The sequence below is a fragment of the Mus musculus genome, chromosome 5, assembly GCF_000001635.26.
Source record: "Mus musculus strain C57BL/6J chromosome 5, GRCm38.p6 C57BL/6J".
NCBI lineage: Eukaryota > Metazoa > Chordata > Mammalia > Rodentia > Muridae > Mus > Mus musculus.
In genome coordinates this window covers 64,254,199-64,268,775 of record NC_000071.6, presented here as the reverse complement: position 1 = coordinate 64,268,775, position 14,577 = coordinate 64,254,199, and the positions used below count along the sequence as shown (strand labels likewise).

The 14,577-nt window shown below is 44.6% G+C and overlaps 1 protein-coding gene and 1 long non-coding RNA gene across 11 annotated transcripts in view; both read right to left on the bottom strand.

Annotated features, from left to right (window-relative positions):
* Positions 1-14,577, bottom strand: part of Tbc1d1 (TBC1 domain family, member 1) — a 195,182-nt gene that overhangs the window by 82,711 nt on the left and 97,894 nt on the right. For all 10 annotated transcript variants that reach the window (XM_011240758.3, XM_030254739.1, XM_006504036.4 and 7 more), the window contains 4 exons: positions 11,621-12,061; positions 8,334-8,423; positions 5,197-5,307; positions 4,318-4,450 (listed from right to left, as the gene is read on the bottom strand). In XM_011240758.3, the coding sequence (XP_011239060.1) occupies positions 4,318-4,450; positions 5,197-5,307; positions 8,334-8,423; positions 11,621-12,061 (775 nt within the window). The remainder of the gene's footprint in view (positions 1-4,317; positions 4,451-5,196; positions 5,308-8,333; positions 8,424-11,620; positions 12,062-14,577) is intronic.
* On the bottom strand, positions 9,300-11,613 carry Gm38634. Its single transcript, XR_001784863.1, has 2 exons — positions 10,394-11,613; positions 9,300-10,282 (listed from the first exon to the last, which is right to left on the bottom strand). It is a non-coding gene; the product is annotated as a predicted gene, 38634 (long non-coding RNA).

The window sequence follows — 14,577 nt, the reverse complement described above, 5'->3', positions numbered from 1 at the left end:
GGCCTAGCTAAACTCAAGATACCTCACCTCACCACGGTATACCCGTCTACCCCAACTCAATATGTTGTTTTTCAGAGAGAGCATGATTAATTTTAGCAATCTCCTATTCCTCTAAACTTGGAAATAAGCAAAATGTTCTTTAAGTATCATAGCGGCTTTATGGTTATAAGATTCAAGTACATACTCCAGAGTAGCTTTGATTCTTAGAACCTGTGCTAGCATGCTAGCACTGAGTATGTGGTGTACCCACACATACATTATTTGTGTATTTAGAATAAATACACATGTATTTCTCCTATTTTATACATTCTGGGACATAACTCAACTACATCAACTCATTAAGAAAACACTCTCGGGATGGCGGGATGGCTCAGCGGGTAAGAGCACTGACTGCTTTTCCAAAGGTCCTGAGTTCAATTCCCAGCAACCACATAGTGGCTCACAACCACCCATAATGAGATCTGATGCCTTCTTCTGGTGTGAAGGCAGCTACAGTGTACTTATTTATAATAAATAAATAAATCTTTGAGCCGGAGCGAGCAGGGCTGACTGAAGCAAGCAGAGGTCCAAAATTCAATTCCCAACAACCACATGAAGGCTCAGAACTATCTGTACAGCTACAGTGTACTCATATACATAAAATAATGAAAAAAATTCTCTAATTCTTTCTTCTTATGGTCATGTTACTGGTCCTTCCTATAGTTTGTGGACTGCTTGGTCAGAACATAACTTCCTGATAGAAGAACTTTCTTTGGGAGTGGGGAGGGGGGTTGCAGTATACGGAATTGAACCCAGGGTGTTATGCAAGCAAGGCAAGTACTCTGCCACTGAGCCACAGCCTTGCTGACTTTGGAGCCTTTTATATTTCAGGATTAGGGATGCTCAACTGGCAATGATAAAATGCTTGGTGGGAGTTGTTGGCCTAGAACCTGGGGCCTCACGCATGCTAGGTCAGGATGCTACCACTGAGATCCGTCCCCACCCAAGACCACCCTTACAACGGCTTCCAAGAAATCATTCCATTCTCCTTATTGGACTTGCAACCATAAAAATTAAAGGACCCAAAATTTGTTCTTCTTCCAAGGTGGCCTTTCATAGCTCACCATCTATTCCGCTAGTAATGTTTCACACACAGTGAGTAAAACACCCACTCCCAGATGCCTCGTGGCTCTGTTTAATAGTTAATGGATGCTCTCTATAGCTGTACAGTTTTCTGCCGCGGTTGGATGTTAACATGTAAAAGGGAAGTGAATGATTATTCTCCAAACCACAACAGCAAACCCTTGGTCCCAAATAGAACCTCCAGCTGTAACTTTCTGCATGCTCAGGCCCAATGCTGATTTACCAAGTGGAACTCAGCAGGAGCCAGCTCTGCAGATCAAGATCTCCTCTGCCTGTAAGGGCCAAGTCACTGCTGGCCCGTAGGGTCATTTCTACCATCATCTGCCTTATCTTGACAGCTCGTGTGGAAAGCGCTAGCGAGCCTCTCAGTTGCGCTCTCTCGTTAAAGCAAAACTCTCATTCCAGATATAGTTTATATGCTGTCAGCAAGCAGTAACGACATGGAAATATTTTTTTTTAAATGAATCAATCATGCTTCTTTCTAGAGCACTGTAATGACCAACGTGAAGCTTTTCAGGCTTTATGATGTTTATATTAATTTATCTCATAAAAAAATAACCAGGTAACATTTCATACCTATTAGGACAGCTACCATTATAAAAATCATTTCTGTAAGGATGCAGAGAAGTTAGGATCAGTGAATAATGGGGATATAATTATTATAGAAGAGTACAGGAAGGCTTGAAAGTTAAACAGACACACTGTGCGGCTGGTTTTATATCAACTTGACAGAAGCAAAAGTTGTCTGAAAGGAGGGAACTTTGATTGAGAAAATGTCTCCATAAGACTGGGCTATATGCAAGCCTATAGGGCATTTTCTTCATTAGTGATTGATGGGGGGCCCAGCCCATTGTGGGCGGTGCTATCCCTAGGCCAGTCATCATGGTTTCTATAAGAAAGCAGGCTGAGCAAGCCATGGGTTGCAAGCCTGTAAGCAGCACCCCTCCATATCACCTTGGGCCTCCAGGTTCCTGCCCTGTTTGACTTCCTATCCTGGCTTCCTTCAATAATTAACCTTGATGTGGAAGTATAAACCAAATAAACCCTTTCGTCCCCAAATTGCTTTGGATATGGTGTTTCACCACAGCAACAGAAACCCATATGAACACTCACCATATGAAGTAGCAAATTCACTAACTCTAAAGAATGGAAAGCAGAAACCTGAACAGATGTGTGTATACCAAAATTCTTAGCACTACTGCTCACACAGGAAAAGGCCAAAAGAACTGGAATGTCCAGTGATGAATAAATGAATCAACTGATAGAATATTATTCAGCCAAAGAAAGAAATAGGATCCTGACATGTATAAAATGAGCAAACCCAGAAGATGCAATGCTAAGTGAAAGAAACCAAAACCAAGAAACCAAATCCTACTGATTCCACTATACAGGGTACCTAGATTAACTCAAATTGTAGAATCAGAAAGGGAGAAAGCTCAGTGGTAAGAGACCTCAGTAAGTCACTGAACCTCCAATCAAAGCAGGGCACGCTGCTCGGGCCTCTAACTCCTGCACAGGGAACAGAGACAAATAGACTCTCAGCACTTACCAGCCGGACTAATCCAGCCAAAACCAGCTCTGGTTCAGTGAGAAATCCTGTCTGAAGTCAACAAGGCAGAGAAAGTCAAAGGAAAACAGCCATGTCCCTGCTCTGGCTTCTACACACACAGGCACACATATGTATACATTCACACACCACAAATTACCCCAACACACACACACACACACACACACACACACACACACACACACACACACAGAGGAAAACACAAAGTAGAACGGTGGCTGCCTGGGGCTGTGGCAAGTTACAAGGGGGAGAGAGCTGTGACTCAGGAAGATGAAAGGAGAGCAGTGGGAACCTTACTCAAGAACCAGACTCTAAAAAAAAAAAAAAGGTGAAAACGATACATTGTATATCTGGGTATACTTTTCCCCACAATTACTTAGAAAAAGAAGAAATAGATCTAAATGTCAATATAGTTTTTCTTTATAGAATTACAGTTTGTGACACGTATTCGAGATACATAAGAAATGATCATGCCTTTGTTTCTACAATTGGATAATTTAAATCATATGACAATATCAAAAACCATACACCTACAAAATAGAATTAGATGCAAAGTGAAGAAAAAGGGCACACAATACTTCTTCCCAGATTCCTCCATAGGAGTCCTGACCACTCACTACCACCCTATCTGCTGCCCCTCCCTGATGACCAGGGCCAGACTTCACCCTAGCCTGAACAGTTCTCACCCAAGAGAGCTCCTTCCTCTTCTGAGAGGGTAGCTGCAGGTAGCGCCTGCCTGGTAGTCAGACAGTGGATCCGGGGCTTGCAATACCCGAGTTTATCCCTAGATGGCTCTAACCTCTCAATTTATTTATAAAATTATAAATAATTTTACTTTTTCTTCACACCATGATGAAGTTAAAATTGACAGTATCTTTTAAAAACCTCTAAGCACTGTTTCCCACAATTACTTAGGAAAAAAAGAGAGAGAGAAACTAGGTCTAAATGTCAATATAGTTTTTCTTTACCGAATTATAGTTTGTGACAAGTATTCTAGATACACAAGATGATCATGCCTTTGTTTCTACAATCAGATAATTTAAATCATGTGACAATCTCAAAAACCATACACCTAGATAGAAAGGCTTACTACCAAACAGTAACTCTTACTATCAAATAAATCCTGCAAATGGTGACATTTCATAAGCATCTAGAAACTGTAGTTAAGATTGTCACCATGGTTTTGGGGTTTTGGTTTTTATTCCTCCCCACTCACTTCTCAATCAGGACCCGTTTTCTGCTCTCCTCCATTAAAACTGCCCTGGCAGAACTGCAGGTGACTCTCTACTAGAAAACATGGTAAACTTCTTAGGTCTCCTTTCACTAGATCTCTGTGGTGTTCAATCTGAAAGACCCACCATTCTCACACAGCTCAGTAAATGTTGGACCACATGCATTCCTAACCTCTTTATTCCTCCCAGGGTGTCTTGGAGGAGAGATGGCAAGAGGGGGTGTGGGTCCTTAGCTTTGTCTCCATCATGCCCAGGAAAGATTCTTGTCACACAGAACACATCCACTGCACGATGTGAGGTCGTCTATGATCCCTCTGACATGGCCCTACAGAGTAGTGCCACAAGCACTCCCACCCAAGGCCTTGGTGCTACACGCTAAAAGTGCCCCCTACTCACCCTCTATCCTTTCGCAGAGCTTGTGCAGGCCTTGCAAGGGGCAGCCCTCACAGAGCTGGGCTGGTGCCTTAGCCGTCTGCTGCACCGCAGCTACCGTGAAAGCCTGCTTCAGAGTCATCATGATCTCGTCAACCTGCACAGAGGAGCCAAGGGTCAACAGCAAGTCAGCTGGGCCGACCGACCGGCTGACCGACGGCGGCAGCAAGCTCACAGGACAGACTTTGTGTGGTAAATTGTTTTTTCTGGGCTATTTTTCACAGACTGACAGGAAATAGTGGAAATAATTGCTAGGGTTGCTTTTTGTTGTCAGAGGATGACTCCTCTAGCGTCAGCACTCTTAAAACAGGTGAGACACAAGGTAAGAACATTGTAACTGAGTATAGAGCAAGGGCCTCCGGTCCAAAGTCCACAGGAGTTCCTTTTCTACCTACCTACCTTCCTTCCTCTCTCTCTCTTTTTCTTCTTTCTTCCTCTTTTCCTTTCCTTTCCTTTCTCTTTCCTTCCTTCCTTCTTTCCTCACAACAGAGGGTCATGAACTTGCTGGACAGCTCTAAAGCTTCCAGTCTTCCTACCTCCAGCCTACATACTGGGACTTACAAGAACAGGGCTACCACACTCGGGTAAAATGAATGCATTAGAACTCTAAATGCAGCATTAGAGCAGAGGGTGAAAGCAAGCGTATCTTTCAAAAATATTGAAATTTAAAATGAAAATGCAAATGAGTCTCTCGGATGCGTAGCAGAAAGGTATTAGTCACGAGTGGATAATTAAGGCAAATACTGCTCTATCAGCAAGGCTCTCCAGCTTTGACCAGCCTGGAAGACTCAGCAGGATTGAAATTGCTCACAAGGTTTGCAGTGGGCAGTGTCGTCCTCTTACCAGAGCTTCATTTGTGCACTGGAACACGTAACAGACAAAATGAAAGCCGCCACTGCCGCCACCCGAGCACTCTCGGCAGATGAATCCAAAGTGGTCCACATGTCTGATGCCCTGTGGAGAAGGGGGGACGTTGTACTGAGCACTGCTGTGCTGGCTGAAGACAGCCCCTGGTGACGCTGCCCATTTATAGAGCACTGAGCACATATCTTCAAATGATGATTAGCATCATAGCAAAATATCACTTTGATCATGCGAGAGTCAAGGTTTGCACATTCAAGTCCGAATGCTCACTTTAGTACTAAAAGATATGCAGAGTAGCTGACAGAAAAACTAGAACTTTGGGGAGGTGGTACAGGAGGAACACTAAGGTGTAAACACTAAAAATAAAAATCAACAGCACACAAGAGATTAACACACACATTCACAACCAAGACATAGGAACAATATGTATACACAATTCACATATATAAAGGTTAAAAACAAATCAAAATGCATTTGTACTAAAATTGCAAGCCAATAGTAAACGGAACTGCATGAAGAATGAGCAAAAAATGACTTATAAATCCAGAAGAGCAGCTTCGAAAACTTGGAAACAAAGGTGAGAACTCTGCCAATGCCCCACAAGCTCTTCTTAACACACAAACATGACTTAAATTTGCCAGGAACAGATGCTGAGAGACAGCCTTGGTTGCTGCCTCACAAATCTACCAGAACAACTGTGCAGGGTCTCTTTAACTTTTTTAGACTTATTTAATGTGAATGAGTATCTTGCCTCTATGTACATATGTGTACTGTGTGCACGCCTGGTGCCAGTGGACACTGAAGTGGAATGAGACACAGTTATAAACCCCCATGTGAGTGCTGGAATAGAACCTGGGCCCTCAGCAAAGCAGCACGTGCTCTCCAACAGTAAGCCTAGCTCCAGCACCAACCATTAGCTGTCACTGTCAACTGAGGTAATGGAGAGTCACCTGGGAGAAAGGCCTCTGAGAGTATCGGTGGGGATTTTATTACATCACTTGAGCTGAGTAGACCCACGCTGAATGTGGATGGCGCATGGCCACACCCTGGACTGAACAAGAAAGAGAGGAAGCTGAGCACCTGCATGCACGTGTCCACGGTGACTTCCCCCACTATAACTATCAATGTATCAAGCCTCTGAAAGCATCACCACGCAGAAATGTGGGTGCTAGTAACTTAGGCTGAGATGATCTGACCAACCTCACTTCTTTAAGACAGACTAAAGCACCACACGGCTCTAAAAAAGACAAAGGTCTCCCAGTGCAGTGGTGCCCAGCTCTAGTCCCAGCACTCGGGGTGGGGATCGGGGGCAGAGGCAGGCAGGTAGATCTCTGTGAGTTCAGAGACCAGAATGGCTACATAGTGAGTTCCAGGACAGCAGGGACTGCACAGAGAAACTTTATCGAGAGAGAGAGAGAGAGAGAGAGAGAGAGAGAGAGAGAGAGAGAGAGAGAGAAGACAAGATCTAACATCAATATTTCTACATAATTAGGAGTAAATCAAGGTTCTGTGGATACCATTACTTTTAGGCAAGCATTTCCAGTCAGTAATTGCTGATATATCCTGATCCCAATCAGTGTCCTCCATCAACAAACTAAGCAGTAGCAGAGGCTGCTGCATGGGGGATGTCATTTATCAAAGTACCTTCTATTCAACTTGTTAAGGACGATGCTTATTTTCATAATTGAAAGTATTATCTTTTTGATGACTTAACTAGCTTACATTTTTGATTAACAAACAACCAAGATTTTTGCATCGTATTACAGACATGAAAAGTTAGAGTTTAAGAAAAAAAATAAGTCACCAAACAGTTATGTAAATGATATTTTATTTGTCAGGACAATCTGGAGAAACCTGGCTCATCACAGTGACAGATCCCCCCCAAATCTGTCTATGAATCACAGCTGGAAGACTAACTATCAAACACAGAAAGTTTCAAGCAGACACTGCATCCTGGGTGAAAACCTCCTCAAAGATAAGTATCATCTCTCACAGTTCACAGAAGAAATGATGACAACATAAAAAATAAGAACTTCAAGAAAGTAGAAATATGTTTCTCTACAACTTATATATAAAACACACATATATAATTATGTATAAGCCATATGCACACATATATGTCAATTATATATAAAACATGGGCACACACATGCATACCAATTATAAATAACACATGCACACAATATAAGTCCCTGGAAAGCATTAGTACCAATAACAGGGAAAAGAAAGGAAGGCAGTAGCAAACACAGAAGTGGATGCTCACAGTCAGCTAATGGATGGATCACAGGGCCCCCAATGGAGGAGCTAGAGAAAGTACCCAAGGAGCTAAAGGGATCTGCAACCCTATAGGTGGATCAACATTATGAACTAACCAGTACCCCGGAGCTCTTGACTCTAGCTACATATGTATCAAAAGATGGCCTAGGGGCTGGTGAGATGGCTCAGTGGGTAAGAGTACCCGACTGCTCTTCTGAAGGTCCAGAGTTCAAATCCCAGCAACCACATGGTGGCTCACAACCATCCGTAACAAGATCTGACTCCCTCTCCTGGTGTGTCTGAAGACAGCTACAGTGTATTTACATATAATAAATAAATAAATAAATAAATAAATCTATCTTTAAAAAAAAAAAAAAAGATGGCCTAGTCGGCCATCACTGGAAAGAGAGGCCCATTGGACACGCAAACTTTATATGCCCCAGTAGGGGAACGCCAGGGCCAAAAAAGGGGAGTGGGTGGGTAGGGGAGTGGGGGTGGATGGCTATGGGGGACTTTTGGTATAGCACTGGAAATGTAAATGAGCTAAATACCTAATAAAAAATGGAAAAGGAAAAAAAAAAAAAAAGAAAGGAAGGCAGACCTATTTTCTCCAGTATTGCTCCAAAAAAGCAAAATTGTTAACTTCAAGATTATAATTTGCCTTACACTGTAAGACAGAGACCACCAATCAAGCATCAAAAGCATGCTTTGTTTTTACACATGTATGTCTACTGCATCCATCGGGATATTTTCTTGATTTACATTTCAAATGTTTTCCCCTTTCCAGGTCTCCCCTCCGGAACCCCCCTAGTCCATCCCCCTCCCCTGCCTAATTAAATCAATAATCCCTGTGAATTTACCTGAGAGCAAAAGGATATCTCCTTAAAATTTTTCTCCAGTGCAATCTTTTTGGTGTCAGGACTGATGAGGTAAACTTCAGATTGGCCAATCTTAAAAACACAAACAAAAAGAAAGACATGTGGTTCTCCTAAAAACTGAATTCAATATACATGTCATGACCTATGAGGAAGTAGAGGCAACTCTTATAAAACTCCAACACATCACTGTTAGGAGTTTCAGAGGTTACAGCTTATGCCACTGATGCACGTGACAGCAGACAAATAGCGACATGATACATCAGTATTCTCAGAAGAAAAGACCCCAGAATCTAAACCGTAATAGTAGTAATCCCCAAACAATCCTCAAAGCCCGCATCGCCTTCATATATAGTTTTCTATACAAGTGAATATTCCAGAAAACAAAAGTGCCTATTTAAAACTTCCAAACACCTACGGCAGCCGAGTGCCTGGCCGGCTGTGGAAGGTGCCTGAGCTCTGCCTCCACATGCTGGCACTCCCCCTTCCTGTGTGTTGGTTTCTGCAGATTCAGTCCCTCCTTGGGATCCACAAGTTAGCAGTCACATCCTCGGGGCACTCTTAACGCTCAAGCTCCTCTTCCAAGCTCTTTACCCTTGGATCTGGACTACAGTCAGAGGTACAAACCAAAAGGGACTGCACCCTTAATGAAGATGTCCAAACCATGCATTCTGTAGTTCAGACTGTAGGTTTGTACAGAGCAGTTTTTGCTTAGTATTTCTGAGGTATCCTTCAGGCAAGCAGGACTGACAAGGTGCACAGAACTCAAGGGTAGTAGCCACCATCACTGAGACAGCAGCACACTTCTCAAGTGGCCCAGACTCTGGGTTGTCCTAGGGAGGCACCCACTCAGCATCGCCCTTACTCGACAACAGTAACTGCATCCCCACATTGTGTACATTTCATCCTAGCACTCTTCTGTTTTCATCTATATGATGAAGAGGATCATCATTTTTTTTAAACTCTCTCAGCTGAGCAGCATTCTTATTTGGATATAGCTAGGTTATAAGGAACAAATGACAATTTAAAGTCAGATGTGAGCCTGGGGGTCTTCTCACATCTAGTCCACCACTCTGTCCCATGTCAGGCATGCACTCCTGCCTACCTGAGGCTGTGTACCTCTGTCTACCTGAGGCCTCTCACCCCTGCCTACCTGAGGCCTCTCACCCCTGCCTACCTGAGGCCTCTCACCCCTGCCTACCTGAGGCCTCTCACCCCTGCCTACCTGAGGCCTTGCACCCCTGTCTACCTGAGGCCTCTCACCCCTGCCTACCTGAGGCCTTGCACCCCTGTCTACCTGAGGCCTCTCACCCCTGCCTACCTGAGGCCTCTCACCCCTGTCTACCTGAGGCCTTGCACCCTTGTTTCCCTGAGGCCTTACACCCTTATCTACCTGAGGCCTTGCACCTCTGTCCACCTCTCTTCAACCCTACTGTCTTCATATTCTAAGCTCCCTACCTCTCACCTGGACTATGACAATGGCTTCTTAGCCCTCTGTTCATTTTCCTTCCCTATGTATTTCTTTGCTCTACAGCCAGAACTATTTAATGCCATACTTTAAATCTTTCAGTGACTGTCCAATTTTTTTGACTAAAAACAAAATTCTGAGCGTGAGCTATAAGGTTGTGAAGAATGGAGCCTGACTAAGCACTGTAGCCCCGTCCCCAGTCACTTTCCCAATTTCTGTAGTCTGTCGACCGTCTCACTAAGGATCTACCTGAGAATCCTGGGTCACCAAGGTCTAGGCCCTGGTGACTATGGCGGCAAACAACAGACGGAGGTCTCCAGCCTCATGGAGACTGAAATTCCAGGGATCACAGGAACACAAAGTTCTTTATTTGTTTACTTGTAATTAAGCTTAGAGCCAGGGCTGTGAGTGCTATTGGTCTCTGAGGCGACTACTTCCCGTGTCACATCTGTACCTCAGGAGAGACCTGAAGGAAGGAAGTAAAGCCAGGGCGGCTGAGGGGCTGCCAGGCAGAGCAGTGGAGCAGTGTCTTCAGGAATCTGCAGTGCAGCTCCTTCCCACCCTTCTCCCATCTCACCTGCTGCTCTCTGAGCCCAGGAGACCCCGCCTATCGGCCACAGGGAACCTCTGCCTGGGGAGAATCACATCCTCGAAGATGCCTCTCCTGAGTCCCCAGGCGTTTCCACAGCGTCCACTACTTCTCCGTAGTGTCTGTCAACTTAATCGTAATTACTGGTGCGTCAGGTGCCTGTCTGCATTGCTGGAATCTGCATTCTGTGTGGGCTGAGTCTATTTGCAGATGCATTTCTAGCAGATTGTAGCCACTTAGATGCACTGAGCAGCTTTCTCAACAACACTGCAGTGTCTGGGGAAGAGCACACAGATCACCGTGTGCAGCCCAAGTGCTACAGCCACCCAGCATCCTTAGTGTACTAGGTAGAGTACCCTGACACAGCATCTGGACTTCTTAAAGATTAATTTATTATATTTTAACTGTGTGTGTGTGTGTGTGTGTGTGTGTGTGTATACACGCACGTGCATGCGCACATGGATGCATGTGAAATTATAAGCAGTTGCAAGCTGCCTGATGTGGGTGCTGGGAACCAAACTCCTCTGTAAAGGCAGTATGTGCTCTTAGAGGCTGAGCCATCTCTCCAGATCCAAGCATCTGGACTTTTAAAGCCGGCTCTATCCACACCACACTAACCTGTGTCAGCTTCCCTAGTCCTGGGCCATTTCACTGCCTTAGCTTAAGCACAGTAAGGCTATACACTACATCTAAGGCAGCTTTGGTCACTTCCTTTATAGGCGACAGACAGCTCACTTTCCTGTCAACTCACACCCAGGAAAATCACCCATCCGGAAAACCACAAGCCAGCATGCAACCCCTTAGCTGACTGAGTATGGCTTATCCATTCCTTTCCTTCCCTGTGGTTATCAGTTTAACAATTTTCTGTTTAAAAAACAAAACAAACAACAAACAACAAAGCAACTAGTCTAGGATTTTAGTTTGGTTATAAGTTTTAAATATCAGGTTATTTAAAAAAATCCAGTTACCTGGGATAGCATTGGAAAAGTAAATGAAATAAATACCTAATTTAAAAAAATCCTGTTACCTTGATTAACAATGGGTGTTTTATAAATTAATATTTCCCACTTAAAATTGTGTTGAAACATATTGCTCTAACATCCCTCTTGAACCTCTTTTATATAACTATATTCTGCAGTGAAAGGGTGTCTACAAACATGGATGTGTAAGACAGATTTTTCAGACCTCAAGCTGCAAAAAACCGACAGATTTTACCGTGAACAGCATAGTTCGGTTCTCCTCCATGTCTGTGGGCTGAACCACATTGTGCCCACCGATGAGGTGGTTCTCTATGTCATTGTCAAAGGAGCTAAAGGTGCTACTGCGGAGGCTAGCGTCCTGGAACTCCTTCCTGAAGGCCAGCGAGCGCAGTCCAGGCTGTGAGAAGGATTTGCGCATGGGCCTGGGGCCAGGCGCTGATGGCTGCCCGGTGGGCGCTTCCCAGTCCGTTCTGCGACCACAGCTCACATGGTTGAACTTCTCGATACACTCGTCAATCAGTGCGGGTGGGGCCTTCTTGTGAGCCACAGTCACCCGGCCACAGAAGAGCACCTCGAACTTTTTGGCGAAGGTATCGTCGAACTCGGAGGGGCAACGCAGCTCTTCCTGGCGGGCAATCTTCCCGGCCTGCCGGATGGAGCTGATGATCTCAGGCACCTGTGCAAAAGAGGGTGTGGTTAGAGACACCTGGCAGCAGTGGGACCAAATACCAAGGTCACAACTCAGAACCACAGCTTGAGGAGCAGGGACCCTGGCTGATGGAGGGGCTGGGCTGTACTGGCTCACAGATCACAGCACTCTCTAAGGTTAAACGACAAGTCCCAGGGTGGCCTTGCATTGTAACCCCTAAGGTCCTCAGGGCATCTCCACTGGGCTTTGTCTCTGATACTGTTACCTAAACATACTAGCTCACTCTGAAGAGTCTAGTGTCCTTAGAAAAGCCTTCCTCAGTATGTGGTGAGGCGAAAGGCTCTTACGCTTATTGAAATTACGGCACCGTTGTTCTTTTAATTGGCAACTAACAAGTTATGACTTGATCCTGTATTTCCTAATGTGGATTGATAAAGGACGGAGAACCCATGCCTCCTGCCACAGTAAACCACTGAGGCTTCTCACAAACAGCTTTGCTTTCCCATCGTAAACATCTCAGAGGAGAGGCTCTCCCACCCTTCGGCATCCCTGCCACTCCATCTTGTCCACTTATGCTAGGTTCTCCTCAGCAGCTTCAGATGTAAGAGGGGTGCGACACCACAGGGAATCAACCCAAGCCAAGTGACCAGCAGCCACAGCACTTGTGGGACGTCATGGTTTGCAAGAACCCTGGACTTGTTGCCATGGGCTTAATCTTCTGGCTGCTGGGACAGTTTCTGCTTTGACTGGACACATGTATTTGGACCAGTATTTCCCAGTATTTTTTCTGTGTCTAAGACTTCTGGCTGAAGCCCAAACACCTATAGGCCCTTGTTTATTTAACATCCTAACCAGAAAATTCCAATCCCTTTTTCCAATTCAGGTAAAAATTCCAACCAGTGTGCACTGTAAAGAAAGATGACTCCAGTTCATTTGAAAGCAAGCTTGTGTTCTGTGCCATGACATAACTCTCAAAAACCCGCTGAAGAGTCAAAGTTATATTTAGAGACACATTTTTAAAATATGATTCCAAGTCTGGAGAGTTGGCTCAGCAGGTAAAGACACTTAATGCTCTTTCAGAAAACCAGGGTTCAATTCCCAGCAGCATCATGGTGGCTGACCACCATCTATATATAACTCTCTTCTGGTCTCCTTGGGTACTGCATGCATGAAGTACACAAAAATATGTGTAGGAAACACACACACACACACACACACACAATCTTTAAAAAAAAAAAGTGATTCCCGAAGCACAGATTTAATATTTAAAAGCTGTATTTTTAGCTGGTCACAATGGCAGAGGCCTTTAATCCCAGCACTGCAGAGAAAGACACAGGTGGATCTCTGTAACTTTTAGGCCAGCCTCATCTACATAGACTGCAGAACAACCAGGACTACACAGAGGGACTGCCTCCAAAGCAAACAAACAAACAAATGGCTAGATTTTAAAAATAGGGTACAAGTGCAGGAGGCACTGGGTACATTCTTTGGTGTGCCCTGGAGGTCAGAGGACAACCTGTGGCCTCAGTTCTTTCTCTCCGTCATGTGACCCAGGGACAGAACTCAAGCCCTTAGCTTTGTCAGCACGCGTCCACACCAGCTGAGCCATCCTGACAGTCCGAGGCTGAGGTTTTGCCTGGTAATCCTGTCTGCATTGAGGACTTTACATGCTCCTGCTATAGCTCATTCCATACTGCAAATCAGTGTGTACATCGTGTGGCAGCCTAGAAAAGGCTACGGAGAGAAGATATCACAGAGAAAAGAAACAGCGGGAAGTCTACGCTACAGCTACAACTTTGCTAATGATTCACAGGATCAAAGCAAAAAACAAAAGCCATGGCTTCTCTCTGGGGAAGAGAGGCTTGTAAGATCAGAAGCACCGAAGATTTCCTAGGAAAAAGTTGGTTCTGCACGGTAAGAATGGTGTTCCTTCAAATCAAAATTGCCGACTTAGACTTTGGAAGTGTTACCACTTTCTTAGTGATGGTGTGAGACTATTTTATAGGAGTCAAATGTTTCCCAATTATTAACTGTTCTTTCTGAGCAGAAAAATGCAGCTTATTCCATCTTCTGAAGTCTGCAAAAATATCCAATTTTTCCATACATTACACCTTCCAATACCTCAAGAGAGCAATGATGTTTTCATTGTGTTTCAAAGAGGGGGAAAGTGTATTAGCCAGATGAACTAATAGCAACTCGGCAATGAATGGAACAGATTCAGACCAAGGCACTCAAGTGGCCCCTTCATTCCGGACTCAGAAGGAGCTGACGGGCACACCACACCCTGGTCAGAGTTCAGGCTGCCATTGTTTCCTAACTACAGATTTCTCCAGTGCTTTGATTAGAATAAAAAACAGATAGACTTCATTCAAAGACCAAGGCCCATCTTTCCTTGCTCTGGTGGGCCTCACTATTTAGACATCAATTTACTCTCAAGCCTCCTGCCACTCAACACCAGGAAGGTAGTACATTGGGAGTAAAGTAGACCAGCTAGGAGACCAGCTCCTGCAGGAGAAGGGGTTGGGGGGAGATGGGGGTGGGGT